Source organism: Strix aluco, chromosome 25, assembly GCF_031877795.1.
Source record: "Strix aluco isolate bStrAlu1 chromosome 25, bStrAlu1.hap1, whole genome shotgun sequence".
In the NCBI taxonomy this organism is placed as follows: domain Eukaryota; kingdom Metazoa; phylum Chordata; class Aves; order Strigiformes; family Strigidae; genus Strix; species Strix aluco.
The window spans coordinates 5839451-5864714 of NC_133955.1; the positions used below are offsets into that span (position 1 = coordinate 5839451).

At 55.5% G+C, this 25264-nt stretch overlaps 1 protein-coding gene across 2 annotated transcripts in view; it reads right to left on the bottom strand.

The window, feature by feature from the left end:
• Window positions 1-6402: 6402 nt before the first annotated feature.
• Window positions 6403-25264, bottom strand: part of LRRN2 (leucine rich repeat neuronal 2) — a 35523-nt gene continuing 16661 nt past the window's right edge. The window contains exons 2-4 of one of the 2 annotated variants that reach the window (XR_012626403.1): window positions 9264-12867; window positions 8819-8895; window positions 6403-6525 (exon numbers count right to left, since the gene is read on the bottom strand). Coding sequence is in view for 1 of the 2 variants with exons in the window: in XM_074850340.1 (XP_074706441.1) it covers window positions 10476-12566 (2091 nt within the window). In the remaining variant the exon portion in view is untranslated. Of the gene's footprint in view, window positions 12868-25264 lie in introns of both variants that reach the window. The other variant, XM_074850340.1, reaches the window with a different exon arrangement.

Here is a 25264-nt window from a genome sequence, read left to right on the forward strand (position 1 = left end):
ACTTGCTGGGTTGGTTTTAAGCTGGTTCCCCAGTCCCGTAGCCACTCCAGGTTCCCAGGAGGGGCAGCGACCGCGTCATTTGCTCGTGGTAGTGCCAGGAGGTTACTTAGCCCTTCTCCAGCTGTTTTTAATGCTGTTTGTGTGGCCAGCGGGACGGACGCAGCCCTGGTGATGCACCCTGACAGGCCGAGCTCCCCGGAGAGGCGGCTCACTAGAGGGCACCCGCCAGCCGCGCTTGGCACGGAGCAGGATGCTGGCAGGTTCCTCCCAGCTCTCATCTCCTTGTCTCCAGGCTGTGCAGACCCGACCTTTACATCCGGCACAAAAAAGGTTGCGCCAAGGGACGTGAGTCCTGGGGTTGGGGGTTGGTTTTCCTCATTTGCCCCTTGGGTGATGGTGCTGGTGGAGACCGGGAGGCTGCATGTAGTCGTGAGGAAGATGGATGAGCACGCTCTGCTCTTCCGTGGTGTAAACTGGCCCCACAGATGCCCAGCAGTGATTTATCCCTAGTTGCTTACCAAGGAGATGTGGCTTCATAATGAAAAGCATCTTGATTGCTTTGTAGGAAAACAATAACCCTCCACCTGTGGCATCTGAACAGAAGCCGAGCTGGTTCCCCCACCCCTGACACGAGGATATCCACTGGCAGAGGGCAGAGCTGGGTGTATTTCTGGTCCTGCCCCTGCTTGTTCCCTGCCTGTTTTTAGGAGCAGCTTTAGGTAGGGCTGGTGTCCAGGGTCACAGACAGCTGGGTTGCACCCAGCAGCCATTTCCATTCTGTCCTGCTATAAAAGCAGCAATTAGACGCGCTGCTAACCTCTGCCAGTCTGAAGCCTGCAGGGAAGTTTCTGGCTCTGCCCTCACAGTCCTCTCTCTGTGTAACCTTTCCTTGCACCCTGCCAACAAAACCGACCTGTCCCGACATGCTCCAAAGCGCAGGAGCTGCAGAAAGCAGAGCATCAGCCTCTGTCCTGTGTGCCAGGGATCCCCCACCCTCGCCCTGCCCGCCCTGGGCGAACAGCAGCTGCTGGCCAGCAGCAGGCACAATGAATCCTCCTGCCTCTAACAGACCAGGTATTGGAGCAGGGTGGAGTTGCTCACCTCTGAATTGGACTTAACAGGAGAGGCTGGCCAGCCACGTGCTGAAAGGAGATGGCTGTTCAACTCGTACAGGAAACAACAGCGTTTCATCTTACTCGCAGGTGCAACCACGATGCGTTTCTGTGGGGAAGAAATACTGTTCTGTATCTTATCAAATAAAGGATCCTTTTCTGCTGTAGCCTGTCGAGTAGCCAGAGCTTCTTGTTCCAACCCTGCTCAGCTTCTGCCCTCAAGTTCCCCCCCGTCACCGTGCCTCTTTTCCTCTCATTTTTTGTAGGAAAGCCATTTTTTGGGAGCAGCATTTGTGGCGCTCCCCAACTCCTTTAAGCAGTTGCAGGTCTGGGCAGGAGCACTCTCTAAAGCCCGTGCTCTTCAGGCTGTTGCTGGGAGCCAGCAGCACTTCTTCCTCCTCTGCCTTGGGGTAACAGACAGCAGAATCCACCCCGCTGAAAATAAAGTCTCGCTTTATCCAAACACCTTCCCCAGAATTGTCAGTGACTCAAATGTGGACATTGGGGGGAAAAAAAAGCTCTCTGAAACCCAATCTGGTGTGAGCTGCACCGCTGCTGTCCCAGCCACCAGTACGGGCTGGGAGACCCCCGGGAGCTGTGTGGGGTCTCCAGCTGGATCTTACTGGGGCGAGGAGGCCGGTAGAACGAAACCTCGCCAGCAGAGCAGGCTGAGCACCGCAGCTGTGAGCTGCCAGTGCATGAAAACTGCTGTGGTTTTAAGGAAAAAAAAAAAAAATGCAGTTTTTCCTTCTAGCAGCCAAAGCCTCATTAATTTGAAGATTGAAATGGCCACACAGTTGGAAAGTGGCATCACAGTGGCAGGTCTGAACGGGGATTCAGAGGAACCAGTGTGAGCCCCCGGTGCACAGAGGATGAGGGGGCTCTTACATCCACACGTACCTTTTGTTTCTGGAAAGCCAGACCAGCCTCTCCGTGCTTTGCCTTTGTAGCTCCGTTTAACGAGTCGGTGGGGCTCTACCCCAGAGAAGAGCTGAGGCCTGATGCCCACCGAGGACTCGTGTGTTCCCTGCACAGTGCCAGAGGCATCCCTGTACCACAGCGTCCTCTGGTTTAGCCGCCAGTAAATCAGGAAGGATTATTCACCAGAGCGGTTCAGTGGGATGCTTTAAACGGCATGTAAATGTTTGCATATTGCTTTGAGCGTGGGAACGGCTTTACAAGTGCGAGCTATTGTTATTTTGCTTTGGAAGCCATGTTCTCCTTAAAAATCAATACCACAAAGAAGAATGCCTGAGCAAGCCAGCGAACTTGCTACGATATTCTTGCCATTAGCAGAGAGGATTGTAACCCGCGCTGACACACCTTTGAGCTCCGGGTGTTACCCTCCTTTGGAGTAAAGCAACACTTCATCAGGAGAGAGCGCCCTTACCTCCGACCTTTGCTCGCCAAACTTTTCTGCTCATACCTAGAAATACAACATGTTGCAGTCAGGCTTTTAAACTACAAGAAAACCCCCAAAACAACGCAATGTGCAGAGAATACCTTGCTCTGGCTGAAAACACGAGGCCACAAACAGGAGCCGGGGCCACTGGCAACCTGGAGGGGGTAGATGGTGGAAAAGTTTGGGTGTCCTCCCTGGCCCCGATTCTGCACGTGCTTTCAAGTCCCCCTTGCTCCCCCAGTGCTTGGGTAGGTGCTTTGGGTTTTATCCCAAAGCGGGGCTTTATCTGGGAAGGGTGGGGGGCTGGGTCCCCGCTGGAGGGATGGGCACAGCCTTGCTCAGCCCCTCCTACCCCCAGCCCCGCTGAGCTTCGCCAGGCTCTGCGAGGGGCTTTTCCCCCCACGGTGCCAAGTTCACCTCCCAGCTGCAAAGTCTTATTTTTGGGTTTTCCCTTTTTTTTTTTTTCCTCACCCCCCCCCTGCCTTGCAGGAGTCCAAGTGCAGCCCTCGGTGGTCTGTGGATGCCAGGGCAGAAAGCTGGAGCCTGCCCTGGCTGCTCTCCCAGCGCTCCCCGCAAGCCATGCTCAGCTGCCTGGAGGAAGCAGTTTATTCCTGCCTTTGCTGGAAGAGATATTTTATTTATCTCCTCGGTGACTTTATGTGGATTTAATGTTCTGTAGGTGCCACTTTTATCCGTCTTCTCCCCCCTTTCCCTTAACCCTGTTTGTGTAATCGCTGCACCCAAATTAAATATTTACTGTTTTCTCTGTACTGGTGAGCCTCCCAGTTGCCTTCCACTTTCAATTAAAGATTTACTAGGTGGGCATCAGCACTTCTGCAAGGCCAAACCAGCCCCCCTCGTTAGATTTTTAAGTGCTTCGTTATCATAGTTCAGCCGAGCACACCATAAATTAGATCTGAACCACACCAGCACACACGCGCTCACCCCACAGCACCTGGCTTCATCCGTACGAGGCTGAGCCCGAAAGCAGCAGGGTGCAAGGAGCAGGATGGACACACACGTGTCTCTGGGGGGGTCTCCAGGCTCTGGCTGGTGTTTGGAGGGGCTGGGGGGAGCCCCACAGCAGGGACACGGTGATGCTGGGCTGCACTGGGCCGGGCACCGCTCCCACCGCAGCTCCAGTTTGTTTGAGGGCCGGTACCGACCCTCAGGCCACGGTAGGACAGGGCAGCTTACAGCAAAACAGGCAGAAACAGGGGACTTCCTCATCACTCTGCTGTAATATTTATAATTAACCAACTTTTTAGATCAATATTTTATTGGGAAGATTGCTGGTGTAATCCACGCTTCAAGCATCTTCCCTCCACGTGAGTGAAGCCTGGGCTATTAGGAATAATGAACTTTTTGCTAGTTACCTTTAGTGAACTAATAAATCTTTAATGCTAGCTGGAAATTTAATAATGGAAATTTAGTCTGTGACCTCAAAACTTACAGAAAAAGGTGAGGGAAGCGGATGGGGCCAAGCAGTAGGAACAAAATGACAGGCAGGAGCTCGGCGGGGGGGATGCCGGGGGATGCGGCGATGCAGGGGAAGGAGCCCGAGGACCTGCAGCCCCACGCACGCCCCGTGCTCAGCACCACCACGGTCACATCAGAGAGCGAGGAAACAGCAGGATTTCCAGGTGAGCTGTTGAGCCGAGGGGTCAAGAGGCACCGTCAGCTCCTGGCCCATCCTCAGCTGCTGGGCACGGCTGCAACACACGCTGCTGTTGATTTCCAAGCAGGAGAGAAAACACTTTTACTCCCCATTTTTTCCCCCTCACACTACCCCAGGCTTGTTGGGAAGAGCCCAGGGCTTGGCATCACCAGCCTCCCCCTCAGAGCAGCCGCTTTCCCCTCACCTTGTCAGCAGCCGAGCGGCTGTCAGGGACCTGCATTATTTATCTGCTTGGTAACATTTACTGGGATCTAGTGTTTAATAACTGTCACTTCAATATATCTTTTCTTAATCCCCTCAGATCTGTTGCTGTGGCAATTTTAAATATTTATCAACACAGTTTGTGTGTTCACTGTTAAGGTTGCAATTTTCTTGTAATTAAAGATTTACAAGACACTGCTCAAGATTTAGAAGGGATTGGCAAAGATCAAAGCTGTTTGCTATTCACACTAGAAGGCACCAGCTTTCTGGAGGTTTTCCACAGGACCCCAATACACAGATGACGTTGCAGACCTCCCCTTTATATTCAGTTATTTTTGTTGTTGCTTTTAACCATTTTTGCTGGCTCTCATTGCAGAGCTGGGAGTTTTTGCCCCCCTCCATGTCTCCCCGTATCTTGCTGACACAGCCGAGTCCCTGACAATTATATTCCTCGAGGCCTCATCCAGCCCTGGGGAGAGCCCCCCGCCACAAGCCGCTTCAGGAAGGACCCTGCTCACCCCACAACAGCCCCACCGGTTCCTGCGCTCGCTGCCTGCTCCTGCCACCACCGAGCTGGGCTCTGACTTGTTATTCCCTATTAATATTCATTCCCCATCAGCGAGCCCTGCCTGCCTTTCCGTGCTCCCGGCTCTCTTCCCATTTAGCCGCATGCAAATCAAAAATCAATTCTTCCCCTTCCCCCACCTAATTAAGATTTAATACGGTTCCAGAACGACTCTGGAGCAGTGAGGGTACCAGGGGTGCCCTACACATCCCGCTGGGAGCGGACACCAGGATGGGAGCAGGGTGCCCTGCACCCTCACTCGCTGTGGGGACACACTCCCAAAACACCCCAAATGCCACCTGGGTGCACACCAGTTCCTTGATTAATTATTTAAGCCTCTCTAGGGCAGCACGAGCAGACCCAGTGACCAGCAGCGAGCACCCATCTCTCACCAGGACCTGCAGCATCATTGATGTCTCCTGTGCTGCTGCACATCCCCAATTCTTCGCTCCTCCAGAGACCCCCCTGCGCCGTGGGACAAATTCAAGCCACAGCTTCATCCACAACAGCATCATCCCCTGCAGATGGCCTGGCCACCAGGAGAGGAGCTGGTGCTGGGAAAGGAGCAGGACTTCCCAAAGTACTGCCTGGCAGAGGGGGAAGGTGAGAGCTGCGAGCAGCCAGCCAGCAGCACAGCTAATTACAAACCACCCCCCAGAGAGGTCAGCACTTTTCTAGCCTCAGACAGCTCCAAACTGACCTCGTGCCGCCTCTTCTGCCCCGCTGCTTTCCATCAGCCTGATTTTAGCCTCAATTGCCCACTTGAACGCAGCTGGATCCATTTATTCAGGCCGGCTGGGCTGCTTTAGCAGGGGGCAGGAGCTGCTTCAGCTCTGAAAGGCTGGAAAAGGCAAAGGGAAATAAATGAGCTGCAATCATTTCTCCTCCCTGACTCCTGCCTTTGCTGCTTCTTCCTGCATTTGGTGACTTCTGGGTGGAAAGGCCAAAGAAGCACTGGTCTCCTAACCCCAGCATGTGCTTGGAAGGGGAAAAGGGACCGAGGACCATAAGTCACTAAGCAGCTCCCTGCCTCAGTTTCCCACCTGTAAATCAGTGGTAAAGGAGGGAGGGGGAGAAGTGATGAAGCATTTGGAAGGAGAGCTACTTGCCGTGGAGATTGACAGGTAGATTTTCCTGAAGGTTTTGAAAGCTGCACCTGCTTCATCATAATGGCATCATGCATATGGATAACACCGCTGACATTTCCCAAGGAGGTCGGTGTTTTAATTTAAATCATTTTTGAGGAAGTGCTGGAGAGAGGAGGAGAGGCCTGCTTTGATTCTCTAACGAACTAATAAATATGTGCCTGCCACACTCCTCCCAGAGCCTGAAAGCCTTAGGTGCAGGCAGGTAGCCCTGCTGCCTGGTGATGGGTGCTGAGAATGGGGCATCTCCACCGCGGGGCCCTCGGCAGGTGCAAGGGCTCTGCAAAAGAAGGACACAATGATGGAGCCACTCCAAAAATCAGTTTTATTAGGTGCTTAAAATAGAGCCTGGCACGCAATGTTCTCGGTTGGCTTTGTCGAGAGAAGCTCAGTTGCATATGGGATCCACGATGCTGTTTGCACTGAGAAAGAGGAGGGGTGGAGGGCAGAAGAAGCAGAAATGGACTTTCACAGATATCCTCAAAGTGAAGGTAATTAAAAAAAAAAAAAAAAAAAGGAGAAATTAAACCTGACAAACAGCTAAGGAAGAGTGGTTTATGAGAGAGAAATCAGTGCCCGGGGGTGAGACCTGATGGGACAGGCTGGAGGAGAAGCATTTCTCAAACACACCTTTGACATCCCAGATGGGTGGAGGGGGAGGACCGGGAGGTGATGGGGGCCACCCCTGCTCGCCCCCCAGCACCCCAGGGCTTGGCTGGCAATAGCCAGGAGGGGTGTCAGGTGTTGGTGACAGTCCCCTGGGCTTGAGAAATTCGGGAGCCTCTTCACTAGAGCATCTCTTTGAGAGCTGGATCCCTCCATGGTGCTCAGATACAGAGACTGCTGTCCTCGGCTACCAGTAAAGCTGCTTCAGTGGTTAATTACTTCTGCTGCTTAAAAAACCCACAACACGTTTCTAATTTGAGTTGCCCTGGCTCTTGCCATGCCTTTGGGGGGTGGATTAAAGAGCCCTCTAGTCGAGAGCATCCTGGGTCAGGCACTACTTTCCCCCTTTCCGAAGCATCTCTGGCTCCTGCCACATCCTTGCTCTCTGGATGAGAGATCTGGGAGATGAGACCCCACAGAGTGAACCTGCCTCGGTGTCCGGGGGGCTGGTCCCCTTTGAAGGAAACTTAAGATACAATTAGATTTTGCTGTGCCTAAAAAGCTCCATTCCCCCTGCCTGGCACCCCAAAATAACCCTCGCACGCACTAGCAAATCCTCCCCAGGTGCAGAATCCAGCCTCCAGGCAGAGGATGAGCTGCAAGTCCAGATCATGTAAAACTTTGCAGCCACTATAATTCACCCAGAAAGGTTCATTTTTAGCCAGATACCTCCTGATGAGGAGCGTGAGCATCGCGCCGCTGTGCGGGGGGCTCGGTGCCGCGGGGAGCGCGGTAGCCGGGGCTGCTCCCCCACAAACCCTGCTGGCAGCTGCAAGATACGGAGGGTGAAATGTGCTGCGGGGTTGGTGGGAGACGCTTGGCTCTCCCCTGCCTCCTCCAGCGAGGGATGGCTTTAATTCAGCCACCTGCCTTGGATGCTCTCGGCTGTGGCCTCCCTAGAGGAGGGTCTCCAAGCGGGGGGGGACTTGTCCCCCTGGGTGTCAGGGGATGGTGCTGGTGAGGTTCTGCCCGCAGCCACTCCAGCTCCACGTGGCCCATCCAGGCTTGGGGACGGGGGACAGGGAATGGTTTACGAAGCGTTTCCTCCAGCATGGTGCCCAGGAAAAGCTGGTTGGTGCTTTAATAATAAATAACAACAATAAATAGTGCACGAGGCACCTACGGTGCTCTCGGCTGATGTCCTCGGAGGAAGGGAGGGGATAGGAGTGGTTCACAGCAAAGCTGCTGGTTTGGGGCACTGAGGGGGGGGGGATCTGGCCACCCCCCTCCTGTAGGGAGCCTGGGCTGCAGCACCCACCTGGGTGCAGGGGACCCACTGGGAAGCGTGTCCTGCAGCAGTGGGTGCTCTGTCTGAATGCGCCGCATAAAGCTCCTCGGGTCCCTCCAGTTTCAAAGGAAATCAAATTAATTGCCTGTATCTTGCATTTTAATCTCTGGTTTGCAGGCGTAGCTTTTAGAGGAGAGCAGACAATTCAGGCAACGGCTGAACCTTCACCTCCCGTCCCAGCGTGGCGGCAGCAGCCGCGATAACCGTGATCAAAGAGGCTTTTTCCCTACACCTACAAAATTACAGCCTTTAAGGGGCCCGGTCCTTGCTTTGTTTGGGAACGGATGATTTTTTTTGCAGGATGGTGGAGGGGATGGGAGATGCAGGCGCTGCCTGGGGCTCAGCCCATGCGTCGCAGGGACGAGCAGGATTAAATCAGGGACGCGTTTACACCGGGGAAATTTCTCAGCAACTATTTCCACATGTTTCAGCACCAATTTAGCTGAACCACAGGGAATATATTTTGCATTTAAGTTTCCCTGCTGTACCAAAGGCAGGGGAGAAAGGCTGTTTCAGGCCCTGAGTCTGCCAAACACTGATTGTTGCACACCTGAGCGGAGCTGGGGCTCCGCAGCCGAATATTCAAAGCAGATCATGGCTCTAATTCAGCAAAGTGTTTAAGCCTGCACTTAACTTTCAGCTTGTGCTTAGGGCCCCTGGAGATCTCGCAGGGTCCTGAACACATGCTGAAGTGCTTTGGTGAGCGGCAGTGGTGTGCTGAACGGGGACCGAGGAGAGCCATTACCCTCCGAAATAATTACCCGGTGAAGGCGCAGAAGCCGTTTTGCGTGCCTGGCTGAGCGCAGAGCTTATCCAGCGGGGAACCATCTCGCCTTGGCTGGAAGATGAATGAGAAGTTCAAACAGCTTTTTACTGTGTCAAGGTTTTCCGGTCCCTCCAAAGCCCCGTGCGCGCAGCAATTGCGCCGGCGCAACCGGCTTCACCCAAGGGAGCCCCACATGTGCACGGAGACCCTACCTCTGGGGGTACCTGCACCCCAACACCCCCATCATTCCCCCCAGCTCTGGCTGGGATGTTTTTTCCTGGTCTTTCCCATGGAAGGAGAAGCAAACAAAGTGCCAGCGGGACTCTGGATGCACCCGTGCCCACTCCGTGGGCTGCACCGGCATCTCCTGGAGCCGCGTGTGTGTTGGTAAAGGCACATTTTGTTTAGGGTTGTGGTTAGACTGACCCCAAAGTCCTTACCTCTAACAAGCTGGGATTAGGTATAGGCCCAAGCAAAGGGATGGCTTGTTCACATCAACCAGGGAAGGGAACATTGCTGGCAGCATCAGACCGGGAGGGGAGGGGCTCCTTCAAGCCTCGCTGATTTGGGTTCACCTCATCCCTCGGTTTGGCACAGGCCAGGGTGGAGGGGGATCCTTTCATTTGCAATTTTAATTGCTTTCGGGGAAAGAAGCGGCAACAGCCCAGGAGAGCAGGTTTTGCATCCCCCTGCCGCGGGCACAGTGATGCGCAGGGACTGTCCTGCAGAGCCCCCTCCAGCCCCTCCTGCCTCTGAAGCGAGGGGGCCCTGCCATGAAGCCCTCCAGCTGCACACCAGTATACAAAGGATTGCTTTTTTTTTTGCCTTTTTTTTTTTTTTTTATACAAAAACAGAAAAGCAAGAACTTCCCCCTTTTTTCTTCCCATTTTTCCTCTTTTTTTTGTTTTTTTAACATTATCCACAAAAGTTTACAAAATAGCCTTGAGATTACACTTGCAGGATACAGGAGCCAATCAACTCTGGCAGAAGCTGGCCAGCCCCACAGGGATGCCAATTAAGAGATATGTCACCATCCTCATTTCTGTTTCTTTTGCCCAAAGTCCCCTCCTTTCCCCTCTGCTTCCCTCCGGCCGACAGCAGCAAGCAAACGACAGGGCAGTGGGAAGGTGCTGGGGGCGGGTTTGTGGCTGATTATCTGAGTGCTCAAAAAAAAAAAAAAGAAAAAGAAACAAAACAACATGTATCCCAAAGGGAAAGGCCTTATTTGTATTTCCAAAACAGGGACTGTCCAGCAAAGGAGCTGACACTGCTGGGGTGTCTTATGGTGCCAGGGGACATGGGGAAGGGGTGATCTGCTGATCATCTGTATGGCTCTTTGACCGCTCGGGGCATCGTCCCCCTCGGGCTCGGGCCCTTCTGAGCCCTCCCGGCTGCCCAGCAGGTGTTTTTGGGAGCCATGCATAGATCCAGACCCTACACACGGATCCAGACCCTGCCAGGACCACGAAGAGGCTCTGCAAGCCCCGTGGCCAGCTCTGCTCCTCTCCATCTGCCACGCCGCTTCGACTCTTGGTCAAGTCCATGAAATCCCTTTTTTTTTTTTTTTTTTGTTCAGTTTTGTGGTTTAGTTACTTTTTTGGTAAAAAATAGTTTCTCCCTCCCCACCAGCAGCCCCACCAGTACATCAGCCTTCAGCAGTCCAGGGTGGCAGCTTGCACCTCCACGGCCAGGAGCTGCCCCCCACGCTGCCCCCGAGCCCAGGGCTGGGCAAGGGGGGGATAGACCACGCGCACGGCTGTGGCACCCCGGAGCAGCTCCCTGGCCCTCCTGGGCTCTGCCCCGATGCTGTAGCGAGCTACGAGGCTGGCAGCAAGGAGCAGGAGGCAGAGGACCAGCACTGGCAGGAGGCTCTGCCTGCCCTCCAGGAGCCAGTAGCCGTGGGCAGCCTCTTTAGTCCTGGTGTTCACACAAGCCACCTTGGCCTGCGAGTCTACAAAGGCCACGTGGAGGCAAGCCCAGTACTCCGTGTCCTGGTGGAGCCGGGTGATGTTGTACGTGTGGGTCCCCATGGGGATCCGGGCCATGTTGGTCATGTCCAAGTTGGAGCTAAGCAAGAAGCTGGACCAGGTGAGGTTGGAGGAGACAGTGTTGAGATGTGGCTTCCAGGCAACCAGGATGTGGTAGGCCTGGACATCCGCCACCACCAGCTCCAGGCTGTCCTCGCTGAACGGGAAGGAGTGGTTGACCGTCATGCTGACGCTCTTGGTGTCTGCCCCGAGGAGGTTGTGAGCCACGCAGGTGTACAGCCCAGCCTCCCGCGCTGAGATGCCGTGAATCTCCAGCGTCCCTTCGGGGTGCACCTTGTACCGCCCATCTTCTGCGTAGGGGATCAGCTTCACCCCAGAAGGAGTGACCCAGTAGATCTCCGGGTCTGGCTCCGCCAGAGCTCGGCAATGCAAGGAGACATTGTCACCATCCGCCACCTCTAAGTGGGAGGGGAAGCTCTTGGTGGAGATGAGAGGCAAGCAGCGATCTGTCATCTCCCGGAAGGGGACATCCCGAATGTGCCTCCTCTTGAGGTCGGGGGGCTCGGCACACAGCGTGGACTGGGGTTCGATGAAGCGAATGTGGTTTTCAGTGCTGTTGACCCAGCGGATGACACAGTCGCAGCGAATGGGGTTGCTGTGGATGCTGATCTCCTGCAGGTTGGGCAGGGACTCAACCGTCTGCTTATGCAAGGCACTTAGGGCGTTGTTGTTGAGCATGAGGGTTTCCAGTTGGGGAAGGTGGTGGAATGCGTTGGGGTGGATAAAGGACAGCTTGGGGTTGTTGGTCACGTCTAGCTTGGTCAGCTCGGGGAGGTTGATCAAGGCAAACTGGTCTATGGACACCAGCTCCTCCATGTTGTTGAGCCCCAGCTCTTTGAGGTGCAACATGTTGGTGAAGTCACTTTGCTTCACCCTCTGCAATGGGTTTTTGTTCAGATCCAGGAACTTGAGGCCAGGAACTTGCTGCAGTGCCCGCTTGGGGACATTCATGAGCTTGTTGTCATAGAATGAGAGGCTCTCCAGGCTCCGCAGCCCTTCCAGCGCATAGTCTGAGATCTCCCTCAGGTTCATCCCAGCCAAAACCAAACTCCGCAGGTTTGACAGGGGCCTGAAATTCATATCCAAGATTGCATCCACCCTGTTGCCTCCGATCATGAGGATCTCCAGGCTGGGGAGCATCTGGAACCAGCGACTGTCGACCGTCCTCAGCAGGTTGGAGTTGAGGTGGAGGCGCAGCAGGCTGCCGAGGCCAGAGAAGGCGTGGGGAGCGATCCTGCGGAGCTGGTTGTGGTTCAGGTAGAGCTCCTGCAGGTTGCCCAGCCCAGGGAAGCTGCCATCGGGCAGCTCAGAAAGCTGGTTCTCCTCCAGATGCAGGCTGAGCAGCTGGGGCATGCTCTTAAGGCCAAAGTCCCAGACATCGGAGAAGCTGTTCTGTGACAGGTCGAGCTCCGAGAGGTTTCTGAGATAGTCCAGCTCACTCTGCTCCAGCCTGGCGATATTGTTGCTTTGCAAGAGCAGGGTCTGGGTCCCCTCCGGCAGGTCTTCGGGCACGGCGGAGATGAACAAGTCATTGCAGTCCACCGTGGCAGCCTCCCGGTACACCGAGCGGGGGGTGTACCACGGCCGGATCTGACAGACACATTGGGGTGGGCATTTGACCTTCCAGGGCACAATGGGGATGGCGGTGGCGGCCACCATGCAGAGCAGAAGCGAACTGGTTTGGAAGCGTCTCATTTTCGGCTGGTGGGACCAGCTTCCTCCCAGGCAGGAAAGGTTCACAGGGCGCACCCAGAGCAGGGCATGGGGCGACAGCCGGGTGGGGACAGGATCCACGGGAGAAGATGCTCCATGTGAGCCCCTGGCACTGATCAGCCCCTGCTGCCGGCTGCCCTGCCTGCCCGCCCCTGCCGAGAGCACATAACACCTGCAACCAGGGCCGGCGCCTTCAGTCAGAGCTTCGCCTTTTCTTCCTCCCCAAATGATTCATTTTTGCACTCGGCTGCTGCATATTTCGGGTTCCTCCTCAAGGTCATTCCTGAAAGAGGCCAGATGACAAGTTGTATTAGAGGAGACCTCACGCATGTGGTGAACAAATGTCAGAGAGAATAAACAGGCTGGGGAGGCAAAGCCCCATCCATGGGACCCCCAGCATCCTGCCCAACTTCAAGACAGACCAACGTGTCCATTTAATCTGTTTTATATCCACAGCACTAACTGTGCCCTCTCATCCCAGAGGTTTTGTCCTGCCCAGGGCCACCAGTGCCCACATCCAGGAGCTCCCAGCCCTATTCGCAGAGCCCTAACATGTTTTATCTCGGTGGGCTTATGGAGGAAACACGCCCCCAAGCACAGACCTGGTTTTGGCATCTCTAGCAGAAGCCCTGTAGCAGCTCAGGGACCGCAGGCTCAGAGCTCACTTTGCTTGGCACTGGGACAGCTTATCCCAGAACTATTTCTTCTCCTTTAGTCCTCCACTAGCAGTGAGCACACCTACCTCCATACAAACTTGGGTCTCAAGGGTTAAAGTGAGGGGAGCTGCTAGCCCAGAGGGCAGATGCTGAGCAGAAAGCCAAACTTTTAGGGAAAGAGCAGTACATGTGCAAACACATGCCCCTGCACCATGAGGCTGCAGCACCCAGAGCAGCCACAAGATCCACCCCCTACACAAACCTCCCCTCCAGACTAAACACCCCCTCTCTCACCCCAACTGTTTTAAAGCCCAAGGTGGGGGCAATTTCCTGGGAGCAGGGAAACCCTGATTGGGCTCATTAGAAGCTCCTGGGGAAGTGCAGAAGCCCCGTAATCCCCTCCACGCTGGCTGTTACCCTGGCTTTGCCCCCTTGCCCTGCACCTTCTCCAGGGAAGAGGGGTCAGGGGTTCCTCAGTGGGGTGTCTGGCAAGGGGCTGGGTGGGGGTGACCCCCCTGACACCTCCCTGCTCCTCTCTCCATCCAGCTGCCGGGTTCAGAGGAGCCGGAGCTGGCCACGACCCCACCTTTGATTTTTTGATTTGCCACAGTTCTCCTGACCCATACTGACACAAATCAAACCAAGCCCCAGAGCTTCTCCCCATCTTAAAAGACTTTCACACAGCAGGAAAAAACATTAAAAAGCAGCCAGAGTGGGAAAAGAAAGTTTCTTTCCAAGCAGCTCTATTTTATCACCCCCTTGCTCTCCCTGTAAAGGGCTTCCAACCAAAGTTTATTCAGCATTGACTCATCCAAGCCTTGCGCCAGAATTGATCCCGCACACTTCCCTTCTTGCCTGCTGCGAGGGCATCGGCTTTTAAACCGCCTCCTGGAGAAACAGCATTAAAGAAGAGGAAGGCTGTATTGATTTCTGCATCCTTCTGATGGACCCACATCTTTCTTTTTAAGTGCACAGGCATTTCTGTGACTATAAATCTCTTCAGCCATTAAAATATTATAGAATCTTTTCTCCTTAAAAAAAATAAAAGGAGGATTTTTTTTTATTTATTTCCTTAAGGCTGTGAAGAAGAGCTCAGAAAAAGCACCTTGTTTAAAACTCCATTTTACAGGGAAGACTCCCCAGCTCAGCTGGTGGGCGATATCTCTACAGGGTTTGTGTCTGTAACCAGGTTCTATCACTTTTGCCCAGCACAGGCTGGCATTGCAGAACTTACAGCCATGGAAAGTCTTGCATACAGGATGATGCCGTAACAGTCCAGGTGTTTTTATAAGTAATAGGATCAGTGCTTGTAGAAAAACATCATTTTTTCAAAACTCTGGGTACTAAACTTCATATTTCATGGTTTCAAATGGCATGGAGCAAACCGAACAGGCAAATCAACAGTGTGTGATCCCTGCTGTGGGGTACGAACCCCATTTCCTGGCAGGGGACCCCCCTCTGCCGTGACAGCCCTGCTCCCTGGTGACAGCAGTGACACCGCGGGGACCTGCACCCCGAATTCCTGCAGTTCAGCCAAGGGCTGGTGGGGAGATGGGGAAGGAGAGGGCAGGAGCCTGCTGGTCATCTATTATCCCTTGCCCAGGGAAGTTGGGCTCATTATTTCTTAAGTAGGCACTGAAGAAGCTGCAGGCTGCATGCAGACTCCTTTAGCCTCTTCCTGCGCTGCCCCAGAGATGGATGGTGGGATGGGCCAGGCAGTCCCGCAGCTCCCACGGCCACGGGTTCGCTTCTGGCATTTCCCCATTTGGGTTCGAAAGCCTCCCCCCGCCAAGCTGTGGGGAATAGGGGGGGACCAGGGCTGGCGAGGGTTGGGGATGGGGGTCCCGGGAGAGGGTTGGCCCGGGGGAGACCTGGATCTCAAGGGGTTCATGCAGGGGAATGGCGGGGACAATTCCCCATGTGCAACTTTCTGTGATTCATGTGCACGTGCTCACACATACCCCAAAGTTCCACCCACCCCGTCTATCCATGACTCCCCAGCAGCACCAAAGCACTGACCATGCCCCGAAAGCCCTTGTTTTCCCCCCAAACAGACTCAGGGCACTGAATAAGACAGAAAAGCGGAGGGACCCAGGCTTTGAGGCTAACAAATAGAGAGATCAGGCTCGAGATGCAGCCGAGGTTGTGAGGCTAAGTGGTGTCTCCCAGAGAGCCCAGATTCCATCTCCTTGCCAAGACAGACTGATCTGCCTTTGCAGGCGGTGGGAAGATGCTGCCCAGGATAACAGGAGCCTCGGTGAAACTGGAGAAAAGATGGGGAACAGCAAAGAGGAGCTGGGATGCAGATTGCTGGAGGGTCTGCTGAGGAGTGGGACCCCCTCTGTGGCCAGGCTGGGCTCCAGCGAGGCCACGGGCACCCCCAGCTCCCCACCAGTGCTGACAGCCCCCGGCTGCTATTTCGGGCTCTTCCTCGGCGTGGGCTGCGGCGCAGCGAGAGTGACAGCAGAGAGTCGGGTGACGTTTCTGCTCAGAGTTTATTTTTTTCAAAAAACGTAGAGCCAGGGGGCTGAAACATTTGCTGCAGTGCCCTGAACATCGGGAAATGGAAAATACCCCCGGTTTCCTTTTTTTCCCCCAGCGGAACTCAAGTCTAGTCCCCACACTAGGGATGCCACTCGTCTCTTCCATAGTTTTCCAGCATTTACCCAATTTCTTGGTCTCCCTAAGGCATTTCTGTGACTTCTCCCTTCAAAGCTTCCTGCGGGGGGACAGCTCGGAGTCCCTGCTGTTGTCCCACACCTGCCTCTGCCACGAGCAGAGCATCAGTGGCCGGAGGATTTCTGAGCCAAGGGCTTGGAGCAGCCACTGAATTACCAGTTGCTGAGACAGAAGAGCAACACGTGGCACTGCTGGAAACCACGAATGGCTCCTTCTGCATCCCCAGAACAGCAGGAAGTTTGCAGCATACAAACATGAGCCACCCTGGGGCTGGTAAGGGCTGGTCCATGCAGCGAGCCAGCAAACCTGGACAAACTTTGCCTGAGCATCCCCCAGGCACGAGGCTGAGCACACGGAGCAGGATCAGGCCAGCAGCTACGTGCAGCACCAGCAACCTTCACGATGGTGCTGGGGTACCTTTGCCCACTCGGGAGGTGTTTCTGCTCCTCTGAAAGCAAGAAAACAAGACACAAAGGGCCAGGGCCAGCCAGGGCACTGCCCTAAATGGTACCAACTTAAATTTGCCACAAGGCCACAACATCATCTGCGGTGACACTTGCTAATGGGAGTTCAAGGATTATGTTTCGATCCCAGCCAGGCGTGCTCAGGGACAGCGAGGGGGATACAGTGGAGAAATACGGAAGGAGAAGGAATAAGGGGGAATGAAAGTGCCACAAGGAGATAAAGGAGAACCAGACGTGAAAGGGAGAAGAAAAGGGACAAAGAGACCATCAGAGAATGAGGTTGGGAGAGGGAGATGAGATGGGGAGCATAAGAGAGACGGGGTGCGCAGTGCCGGGGAGAGAGGAGAGCGGCTGCATGAACAGGCAGCAGAAGCCCAGGGAAAGGGAGAAAAAAAAAATAGAAAAGCAATGAGAATGAGAATTGATGAGGCACAGAGAAGGGAAGAGTCTTTTCATCAGCAAGTTTGCTGGATGAAGCCAGGAGATAAATCACCCGGTGGAAGGAGCCTTGGTCTCAGTGCTTGCACCGGCTGCCTCTCTCCCTCTGTCATCTGTCTAATAGCCTGGCTTCGGGAGATAAATGGCTGCAGCTGAGCCCCGCGCTCTCCTGCCCTTCCCTCTCCCTCACTGCAGCCAGAAGAGCCCGACGCTTCCCCCAGTGTGCTGCTGGGTGGGAGGCGATGGACAGCCCCTACACCCCAAGGGGGACAGGGAGGACCCCCGACGGCTCCCGGGGTGCCCTGCCTGGGCAAAGCCAGGAGCGGGGCCATGCTCAGCCTCCGGCTCCTCTCCGCAGGCAGCAGCTCGCCCACGGCGATGTCCCCAAGGGGTAGCAGATGCCCCAGCCCGCGTCGCATCTCCCCGGGGGCCGTGAGCTCCTGCCAAGCCTCTGTCTTTTCTGGGTGACGGTTTTAAGCAAGCCGTGCACACAGCAGCCTGCGACACGGCCATCGCTCTCGAAGCTTTCCAACGCTGCTGTACTTCAGCGGCTGCTAAGCCTTCACGTCCCTGTCACCGGCCCTGCCAGCTCCCGGCGGAGGCAGATGAGAAGTGGCAGTCAGATGCTGTGGGAAAATCCTCCCCCCCGCCTGTCCCTGCTGTCTTTTGCTCTTTTTGACGGCGTGATTCAAATCTGCAGCCAGCCCTCGGGAGAAGATGTTTCGGCGGGGAGCCGGCAGCTCTGCTGAGTGCAGGATCCAGCCTTTGTCCTGCCCAGGGTGGGAGGATGGGAATGACCCGGGCATTGCACCCTCTGGCTTTGTTGGGTTTGCGGCTGGACACGTCCAGCCTGGCCCAGCCTCTCTGCACATGGAGACAACACAAGACCAAACTGCACAGCCCTACCGTACCCCCAGAAAAAGAATTTTTTTGGCCTATCACCATGTCCAGCTCTCAGCCCTGGCTGCTCTGGGCTCAGGACTTTCTGTGGTGACACCCAGTAAAGTTTGTCCCCTCAGGCTGAGGTCGTGTCTCCCCCGTTTAAACCTTTATGTAAAAGCTTCACTTTTATTTGTGATAAAACCAATGAGGATTAAATAGGGTTCTGTATCAATTACTTGTAAAACAGCAATAGGGTACTCCGCTGTTATCAGAAACACTCCTATATCACTTTTTTTATCTGGAAGGAGATGTATTAAATCCTGCAGAGCTTTGCTGTAAGGGCCAGGTTTACAACGTTGGCTCTGGGGTCTTGCTGCCTTCAGGGCTGTCACTACCCCTTGCCCTGGAGCAGCTGGCACATCTCTTCCAAACCACCACCCCCACCGGATAAAAACTCCCTGACACCTATTTTCAGCAGCGCTGAGCACCCGCAGTGTGCCGGGCAGCTGGAGCCAGCTGTGTGCAGCTCCCACAGGCAAATCCAGGCTGGGGGGAGAGAGGAGAGGGACCGCGTGGGCTCCGGGGTCCCGGCACACCAGCCCTGCCCCTGCTGCTGTCGTGATGCCAGCTGGGAGCGTGACTTATTTATGACATTTTTACAGCAGTAAAAGCCTTAGTGCAAGTACAAAACAAGCCTTTCCCTCCCCCCAGGGTATCTTGTGCCTTCTTGGGAAGTGAGCACAAGCGATGCCAGCGCAGGCACTTTGTGGATACGTCCACCCTGGGCCAGCTCCTGGCGCCGGGGCAGCTCTGCCCATGGACGTGGGGCGCTGCCCCGGGTCCCCATCACTGCCTGCTCCCACCTCGGAGCGCAGGATCAGGGCAGCCTGATCTAGATCTAAAAGTACAGTTACAGTATGGCAAATACATCCCAAGAGATCAGTAAATCGCATGCATTCGGGATTAGCCACTTATACAACTGTGATACTAATGGTATCTATTAGATAGCTGTTAATCTTGAATAAATGTTTTTAATGATCCACTGCTTAACATACAATAACTGACGTATTAAATCTCAGTTAAGCCGCGGAGGTCAAGTCATTATCTGGTGGCAGGGATGATGTGGAGACGTAACTCTGGATATCGGGAGAAGGAAATATACCCTCCAAGTGTTATATAGGCTCTTGAAAGGTTTTTCTGGTGTAGGGACCAGCCGGTGCCCTCGGGCACTGCAGGGGATGGAGCAGCCATGGGGTGGCTCTGGGATGTGGGATGAGCCCTGGGCTGAGCATCCCCACGTGCCTGGGGGCAGAGGGAGGCCTGCAAGCCCCCATCCCCAGTCGCACCCCTGTTGCTCATGGGTTCCTAGGCATTGTCTCCATTTGCACCATCAAGGAGAGGAAAGAGTAGGTGAGAACCAGCCAGGCAGCAGGAGGGATGCCTCTGCAGGCACCTTGAGTTTACTGCAGCTGATACAGGGATAGAAAATGGCAGAAATTACTGTGTGAGATACCTGATGCTTGAGCAAGGAAACCTGTTCAAGCACCATGGCCCAACACCCACCCAAAGCTTCCCTTTGTCACAGAAAGCAACAGTTTCTCCAAGTCAGCCATCCTTGGCTGGTGAGTCTCCTTGCCTCACCCACGGCCCCGAAGCTCAAAGCCCCCGGTCAGGTTTGACTTTCCCCTCTCGCACCTCTGATGTATCACAACGGTTGCACCAGGCTGCACTGGCGAGATGCACGACGTGAGAAGGAAAACTTGACACATGGGGAATGGAGCACCGGGAGGTTCAGTCTCCACCTTGGAGCCTCAGCTGAGCTTGGCTCGCCCATGTCCTGAGCTTTAATTTGCTCCTGTTGCTGATGGGAAACTCCTTCAAGCACAGACATGTGCAGGGTAACCCCCCCGGCGCTGTGGGTCAGGATTTCTGGGCTCAGTCCCCATCTCAGACCCGCGCTGGGGCTGTAGCAAAATGGTTCAGACTCGCTCTTCCCAAGTGCTGTGTCCTTACAAACCCAGCATGCAAGGCAACGGCAAAGCAAGCGCTCGGTGTCTTTGGAAGCCAAATACATCCCCTCCCTCCCTCTGGTAAAAGGGGGCTGGGATGTTTCAGCAATGCTGCCGGGGAGCTCATACCTCCAAACAAGCATCTTCAAAGCCCTGGGGTGGAAAAACAGCTGCTCTGTTCAGAGCAAAGATCCTGATACAAACCTTGGCAGGGAGTTTACTGCCGCGTCAGAAAACAAACAAATAAATAAATAAAGAAAAGACACCGAATCTCCCCCTGTAACGTGGCAACCGCTCCCCCCCGCATCCACGGCAGCCTCCCTCATCTGTATGCTCCGTCACAGCCCCGCACCATCCGCCGGGTGAGCACCATGGCAACACCGTGGTCTTTAAACACAGGAGTTTGTGCTGCGATCGCAAACAGCATTAGGCAATTTAATTAAGCAGCTGGCAAAAGGAAAAACTTTGTCTGTTTGAGGCGTTTTATTAAATTCTGGCGTATTATGCAGCTCTGCGTCTTCACTGTCTGGTTCAAGGATGGGAGGGTGCTCCCGCCCCAGCCTTTCTGCAGCTTCACCCCTGGCTAAAGCAAACAAACCAACCCCGGGCGAGCGGGGCGGCGGGCGCGGAGCATGGGGAACCCCCACAGGGGTCCCTGCACCCCACCTCGTCTGCTGCCCGCACCCACGCGCGGGGCCGTGGCAGCAAAGCCCTGCTCCAGCCTCGAGCTGTAATTTTAGGTTGTTATCCCCTGAAAAGCATTTACACGAGAGAAGGACCAGACCCCTCCAAAACCAGCAGCACCGGGCTGCTGTTCTGCCAGCTTTTCTGGCAGTTTCTTTCCTCGGTTAAGCCTTGTTTTCTGCAGAGAGACCCGGGGATGTCATCTGTGGGTCTTCTCCTGCATCTCTCCTGGCAGGGAGGGCGATAGCGTTGTTTCTGCTTGTCTAGGAGGAAGCCAGAAGATAAAAAGCTGCCGGGAGCATGCAAAGCAAACCGCTCGCCTGCCTGCACCTCGCTATTGCGCCAATCTGCCAGGAGCTGGCGGGCAGGAGCGGTGCCCGCTTCTTATCTGGATGCTTCTCTCCCTCCACTTCGGATGTTTTTTAATGAGGAGGGCTGGGAAATCAGTCTGTTCTTCTTCTTCTTTTGCTTTCAGGCTCTGGAAGGGTTGCGGTGGCTCTGCCTGCCTCCGAAACGCTCCCACAGGTCCCCGTGGCTTTGCGGAGCTGCTGCTGCCGGCTTCAGGCACAACCTCCAGCCCGGAGCATGCAGGATTTGGCCCTGCGCAGCCACAAACTGCCCACGCAGCGCTGAGCACATCCCAGAGCTGCTTTTGGTCCCACGCTCATTGCCTGGGGATCAGCACGGTCCCATCCCACCAGGACACTGAGAGACCGGGTGCCTCGGCGGCCGGGGAGATGCTCAGGGAGGAGCTGGGATCCCGGGACTGGGGGTCCCTGCAGAGCAGCTTCTCCAAAAGATGGCTCAGCGGCAGTCAGGCTTTCAGAAGGTTTATTCTTCTTGGAGATAAACCCCCAGGACCCTTCCCTGTCCCTCATTCTCTTTGATTGCAAAAATTGAGACCATGAGACCTCAGCAGGGAGCAGCACCCGGGCTGGGTGGCTGCGCATGGCAGCAGGGATGGATGCTGAGGTGGCACCTGCCTCTCCCTGTGACACCCAGAGCCACAGCCGGGCTCCTTAGTGGGACCAGGAGTTAAATCCATCTGCGCTGCCCTGCCTGCTTTAAAAAGCAGCTTTAGAGGTGCCAAGCTGGTGGCATGAGCTCTGAAAACTCCAGATTTGTCCCCTGTGTGTAGCATGATCACGTCTACGGGAAGCCTCAAATCCATTATTTTTCAGCTGGGCAGCCCTGGGGCCATCTCGTTTTATTCCCGAGAATTGAAGGGCTGGTCTCCAGGCCGCGGGGTTAACTGGTGCATCTGTAACTGTCTTGCAAAAGCCAACTGAAAAAGGTGGCTGATCTCTGCTCCAGACTGCCTGAAGAAAGAAGAGGCTGGGAAGATGGAGCCTTGGTCTTGGCTCGTAGCTGAATTGTCCTTTACTCTGTAAAATTTGTGCCGTTTACCAAATCCCGTGCTGCGTCGGACTGCAGCTCGCTGCATTTTTGGAAGCATCTCTAACGACTGGCACCGTCTCCGGGCTGCAGCAGGAGCTGAACTCCAGCTGTGTGCAGCTGGACTCTGCGCCTGCAGATCCCCCTCCCCAGCGCCCTTGCCGTCCCCTTTCAAATGTCAAAGTCAAGAACATCCCAGGCAGAACGGGGATGGAGAAGGGGGGAGAGGGGTCAGGCAGGGCCAGCGCCGGGGAACTCGGTGAAAGCAGGATGGCTGCCATGTGTGCTTTTGTAGACACCTACCTCACCCCCCCGTCACTGTCTCTTTTGCAATCTGAAGAACCCTGTCCCATTTTGCTTTTCCTATGGGGCCTGTTTCACCGCTCCGGCCGTCGCTGTTTCCCTGCCCAGACCCTCCCTGTCCAGGCAGGAGAGCCCGCAGGTGCTGCTCAGCCCTGGCTTTGGTCTGCTGCTTTATTTATTCCCTAATCATCCCCCGCCTGCCATGTGCCCTTTCTGACTGTCGCTGCACTGTGTCACTGTTTCCAGAGCTATCTCCAGGATCTTCTCCCTGAGTGGCAACAGCTAATTTAGAGCCCTTCAGCCTGTAAAAGCCATCGCGGAGCCTCTGAGAGCCTAGAGTGCAGGGTTTCACATGGCATTTGCCTCCTTAATCACCCGGAGGCTTTAGAAAATGCTATTTGTGATCAACAAAGCTCCCAGTCCCCGGCATGTGGGGAGCTCAGTGGAGCTGCCTGCCCCGACCCCAGGATGATTCTAGCGTACCAGGACACCCCGAGCATCCCGAGCCCACTCAGAACCCTTCCCCTTCCCTTCTGCTGCGCTCGATTCCCACCTCCCAGCTCTGCAGTGACATCCAGGCACCACGACTTTGCCCCAGGACCTTCCTGGCAAGGCTCAGCTCCATCCTGCCCGGGTCAGAGGCAGAAAGTGTGGTTCCCTTCCCTGAACCGGTGTGCGTGGCATCGACGAGCGCTGCCTGGCAGCAGGGAGCCGTGCCGCAGGCACAGCCTGTCCCTGGCACTGCTGTGCCATGGCTGGGAGACAAACAGCCCCGGCCCAGTAATGAGCTCCCCCAGTTCCTCCTCCCCGCCGTGCTGTGGAGCGGCATGTTAAATAATTCACGCAAACCCCTGAACTGCCTGGAAAACACCTCCAGGTCTTTTCTAATGAGCTCGCTACAGACCCCTCGTCCAAGGCTGGGGGAGCAGGGAGAGCCAGTCCCTCCACCAACACACAGACACGGAGCAAGCACAGGCCACCTCCGCGTCCCTGAACGCTGCGACATGGCTGGTTGGCGGGTCCCCAAATTCCTGGGCCACGCACGCAGCACCGTGAGCATCCCGTGGCAGGATGGAGGTGGCCAGGCCATGTCCTGGCTGGTGCAAAGCAGACCAGGAGCTGCATCGGCGCACGCAGCAGGGCCACGGAGCACAAGCAGCAGTGCCAAAGCCAGGTGGATTCGAACGAGGCAGAAATGGTCGTTGCAATGGAGAACAAAACCTGGAGCAAAGTTCCCCACGGGGAGATGGACTCTGCTTGCTGGTGCTTTCAAAGCCAGATCCTTTCAGCATGGCCCAAGCCCTGCCCCGCTGGCATTTCCCTGTGTCCCCTCATTTTCCCCCTCCAGCTGCCCCTTTTCCTTGTGCCAAGCCCTGTGGTCCCCTGAGCAGGGTATGGCCGTGTCCCCCAGCCCAGCAGGGGGTGGCACTGTGGCTACAGCCCCCCTGCCCGCTGAGGGATCACACAGTAATGTCACTCGTGCCATTAGCAGGGCCCTTGCCTGTCATTTTCTCGTTCTCAGTAGCAGGCTCCGATGACAGACGCTGCGACACGACTCCCACCTGGGAGCACTGGGAACGGGAGGAGGAAGGGGGAGCAGGGTGGGTGGTGGGGGCAGGGGCCAACACATACATCCTCCTGGGAGGGAGCGTGTCCAGGAGGGAGGATTTGGTCTCACTGGGGCTGGCTACAAATCCAAGGTTTAATGTTTTCTTGGCAACTTCCTGCAAGGGGGTCAAGTCTACGATAACAAAACCTGATGCCTGTCAACGGCATTTTGTGCTGCTGCTTTGGGGCTACGGGAGGGACAGAGGGTGAAAATGGATGTGGTAAGGAAGTGGTGGGAATAAGAGGGAGATGGAGAGATCCCCCGTGGGCTATGGCACTGTGGAGGGCTGCTCTCACTGCCCAAATTCCCACCCAACTGCCATTCTGGGGGGAATTTCCCACAACTGCTCAGCTCTGCGCTCTGGGAAAAGCCTCAATAGTTCAAAGGAGCTGTAGGAAAACCAGATTAATCCCTGAAGGCAGAAAAATCCAAGGGATGCCCAACTCTGGAGGCACCAGCTCCAGCCCTGCTCTAGCAGACCATTCTGCCTGCTTCGCTCGGCAGGACCTCAGCGGTGGGTGCCCCCACGGGTGACACCGCAGCTTGTCCCCCTCGTGGTTTCTGGGTGGAGGAGCACGCCTGCGAGCTGAGCCTGAGCCCGCCCCAAGCCACAAACTGAGCAAGACTAACACGAGCTTGTCTGGAGAGCCCTGGCCTGGAAAGCGAAGCAGACGCGAGTCCCAGGCGGCCCTGCCAATTCCAGATAATAAAAAGGATATTTCACACATCAGGCACTTCGCAGACACGTTAATGAGAGCAAACAAAGGCTCCGCGATGCAGATCTGGGGATGCAGGACAGGCTCCGCTGGTCGCAGCCAGCCCAGCTGCTGGGCTTTGCCATCCCACTCCTGGGGACACCCCGGGAGCATCCCAGGGACCACAGCCGGACTCTGCCAGAGGCCAAAACGTTGCTTTGGAGGCAGCACCGCAGAGCTTGGCCCTCCCTGATCCCCCCCAGCAGCTCTGACTGGGTGCTGGGGAGGGGATCGCAGAGGCTGGAGCTTCCAAAACCACCCCCGGGGCTGGGGAAGGGATCAGTGTGGGGCTGCGGCCGCTCCCCCCAGAGCAAGAGGTGGCAGGATGCCAAGGAGCTGTATTTCCCATGCTGCTGAGCATCATATAAATACGAGGGAAGGCAAAGGGGTGAAGTGGGAGCCTAAATCACCGCCCCTGCTCCTGCCATATATTTTAAGCGTAGAGGGAGGGCCAGCAGGCAACAGAGCTGCCCAGGATGCTTGCTGCTGGCCAAGGGGATAGAGCACGTGGCTGTCCCACTCGTGGGTAGAGCCACAAGCCAGGCAGGAGGCAGCAGGTCCTGTCATCACCCTGCCAGGGCAAACGCAGCACTGGGACCTGTGTGTCCTGGCCCTCCCCGTGAGCAACGGGGGAGAAGGGTGCTGTGTGTCCCGAGGGCTGCACCTGCTCAGGACACGTGTCGCTGTGAAATCTGGTGTCGGCTCTCATTGGGCTGGGACTACCAGAAGCGGACTGAGATCTGGGATCTTGCAGTTGCTTCAACTCCAGGGGCATTAGGAGCTTTAAACTACGCGGATGCCACGTT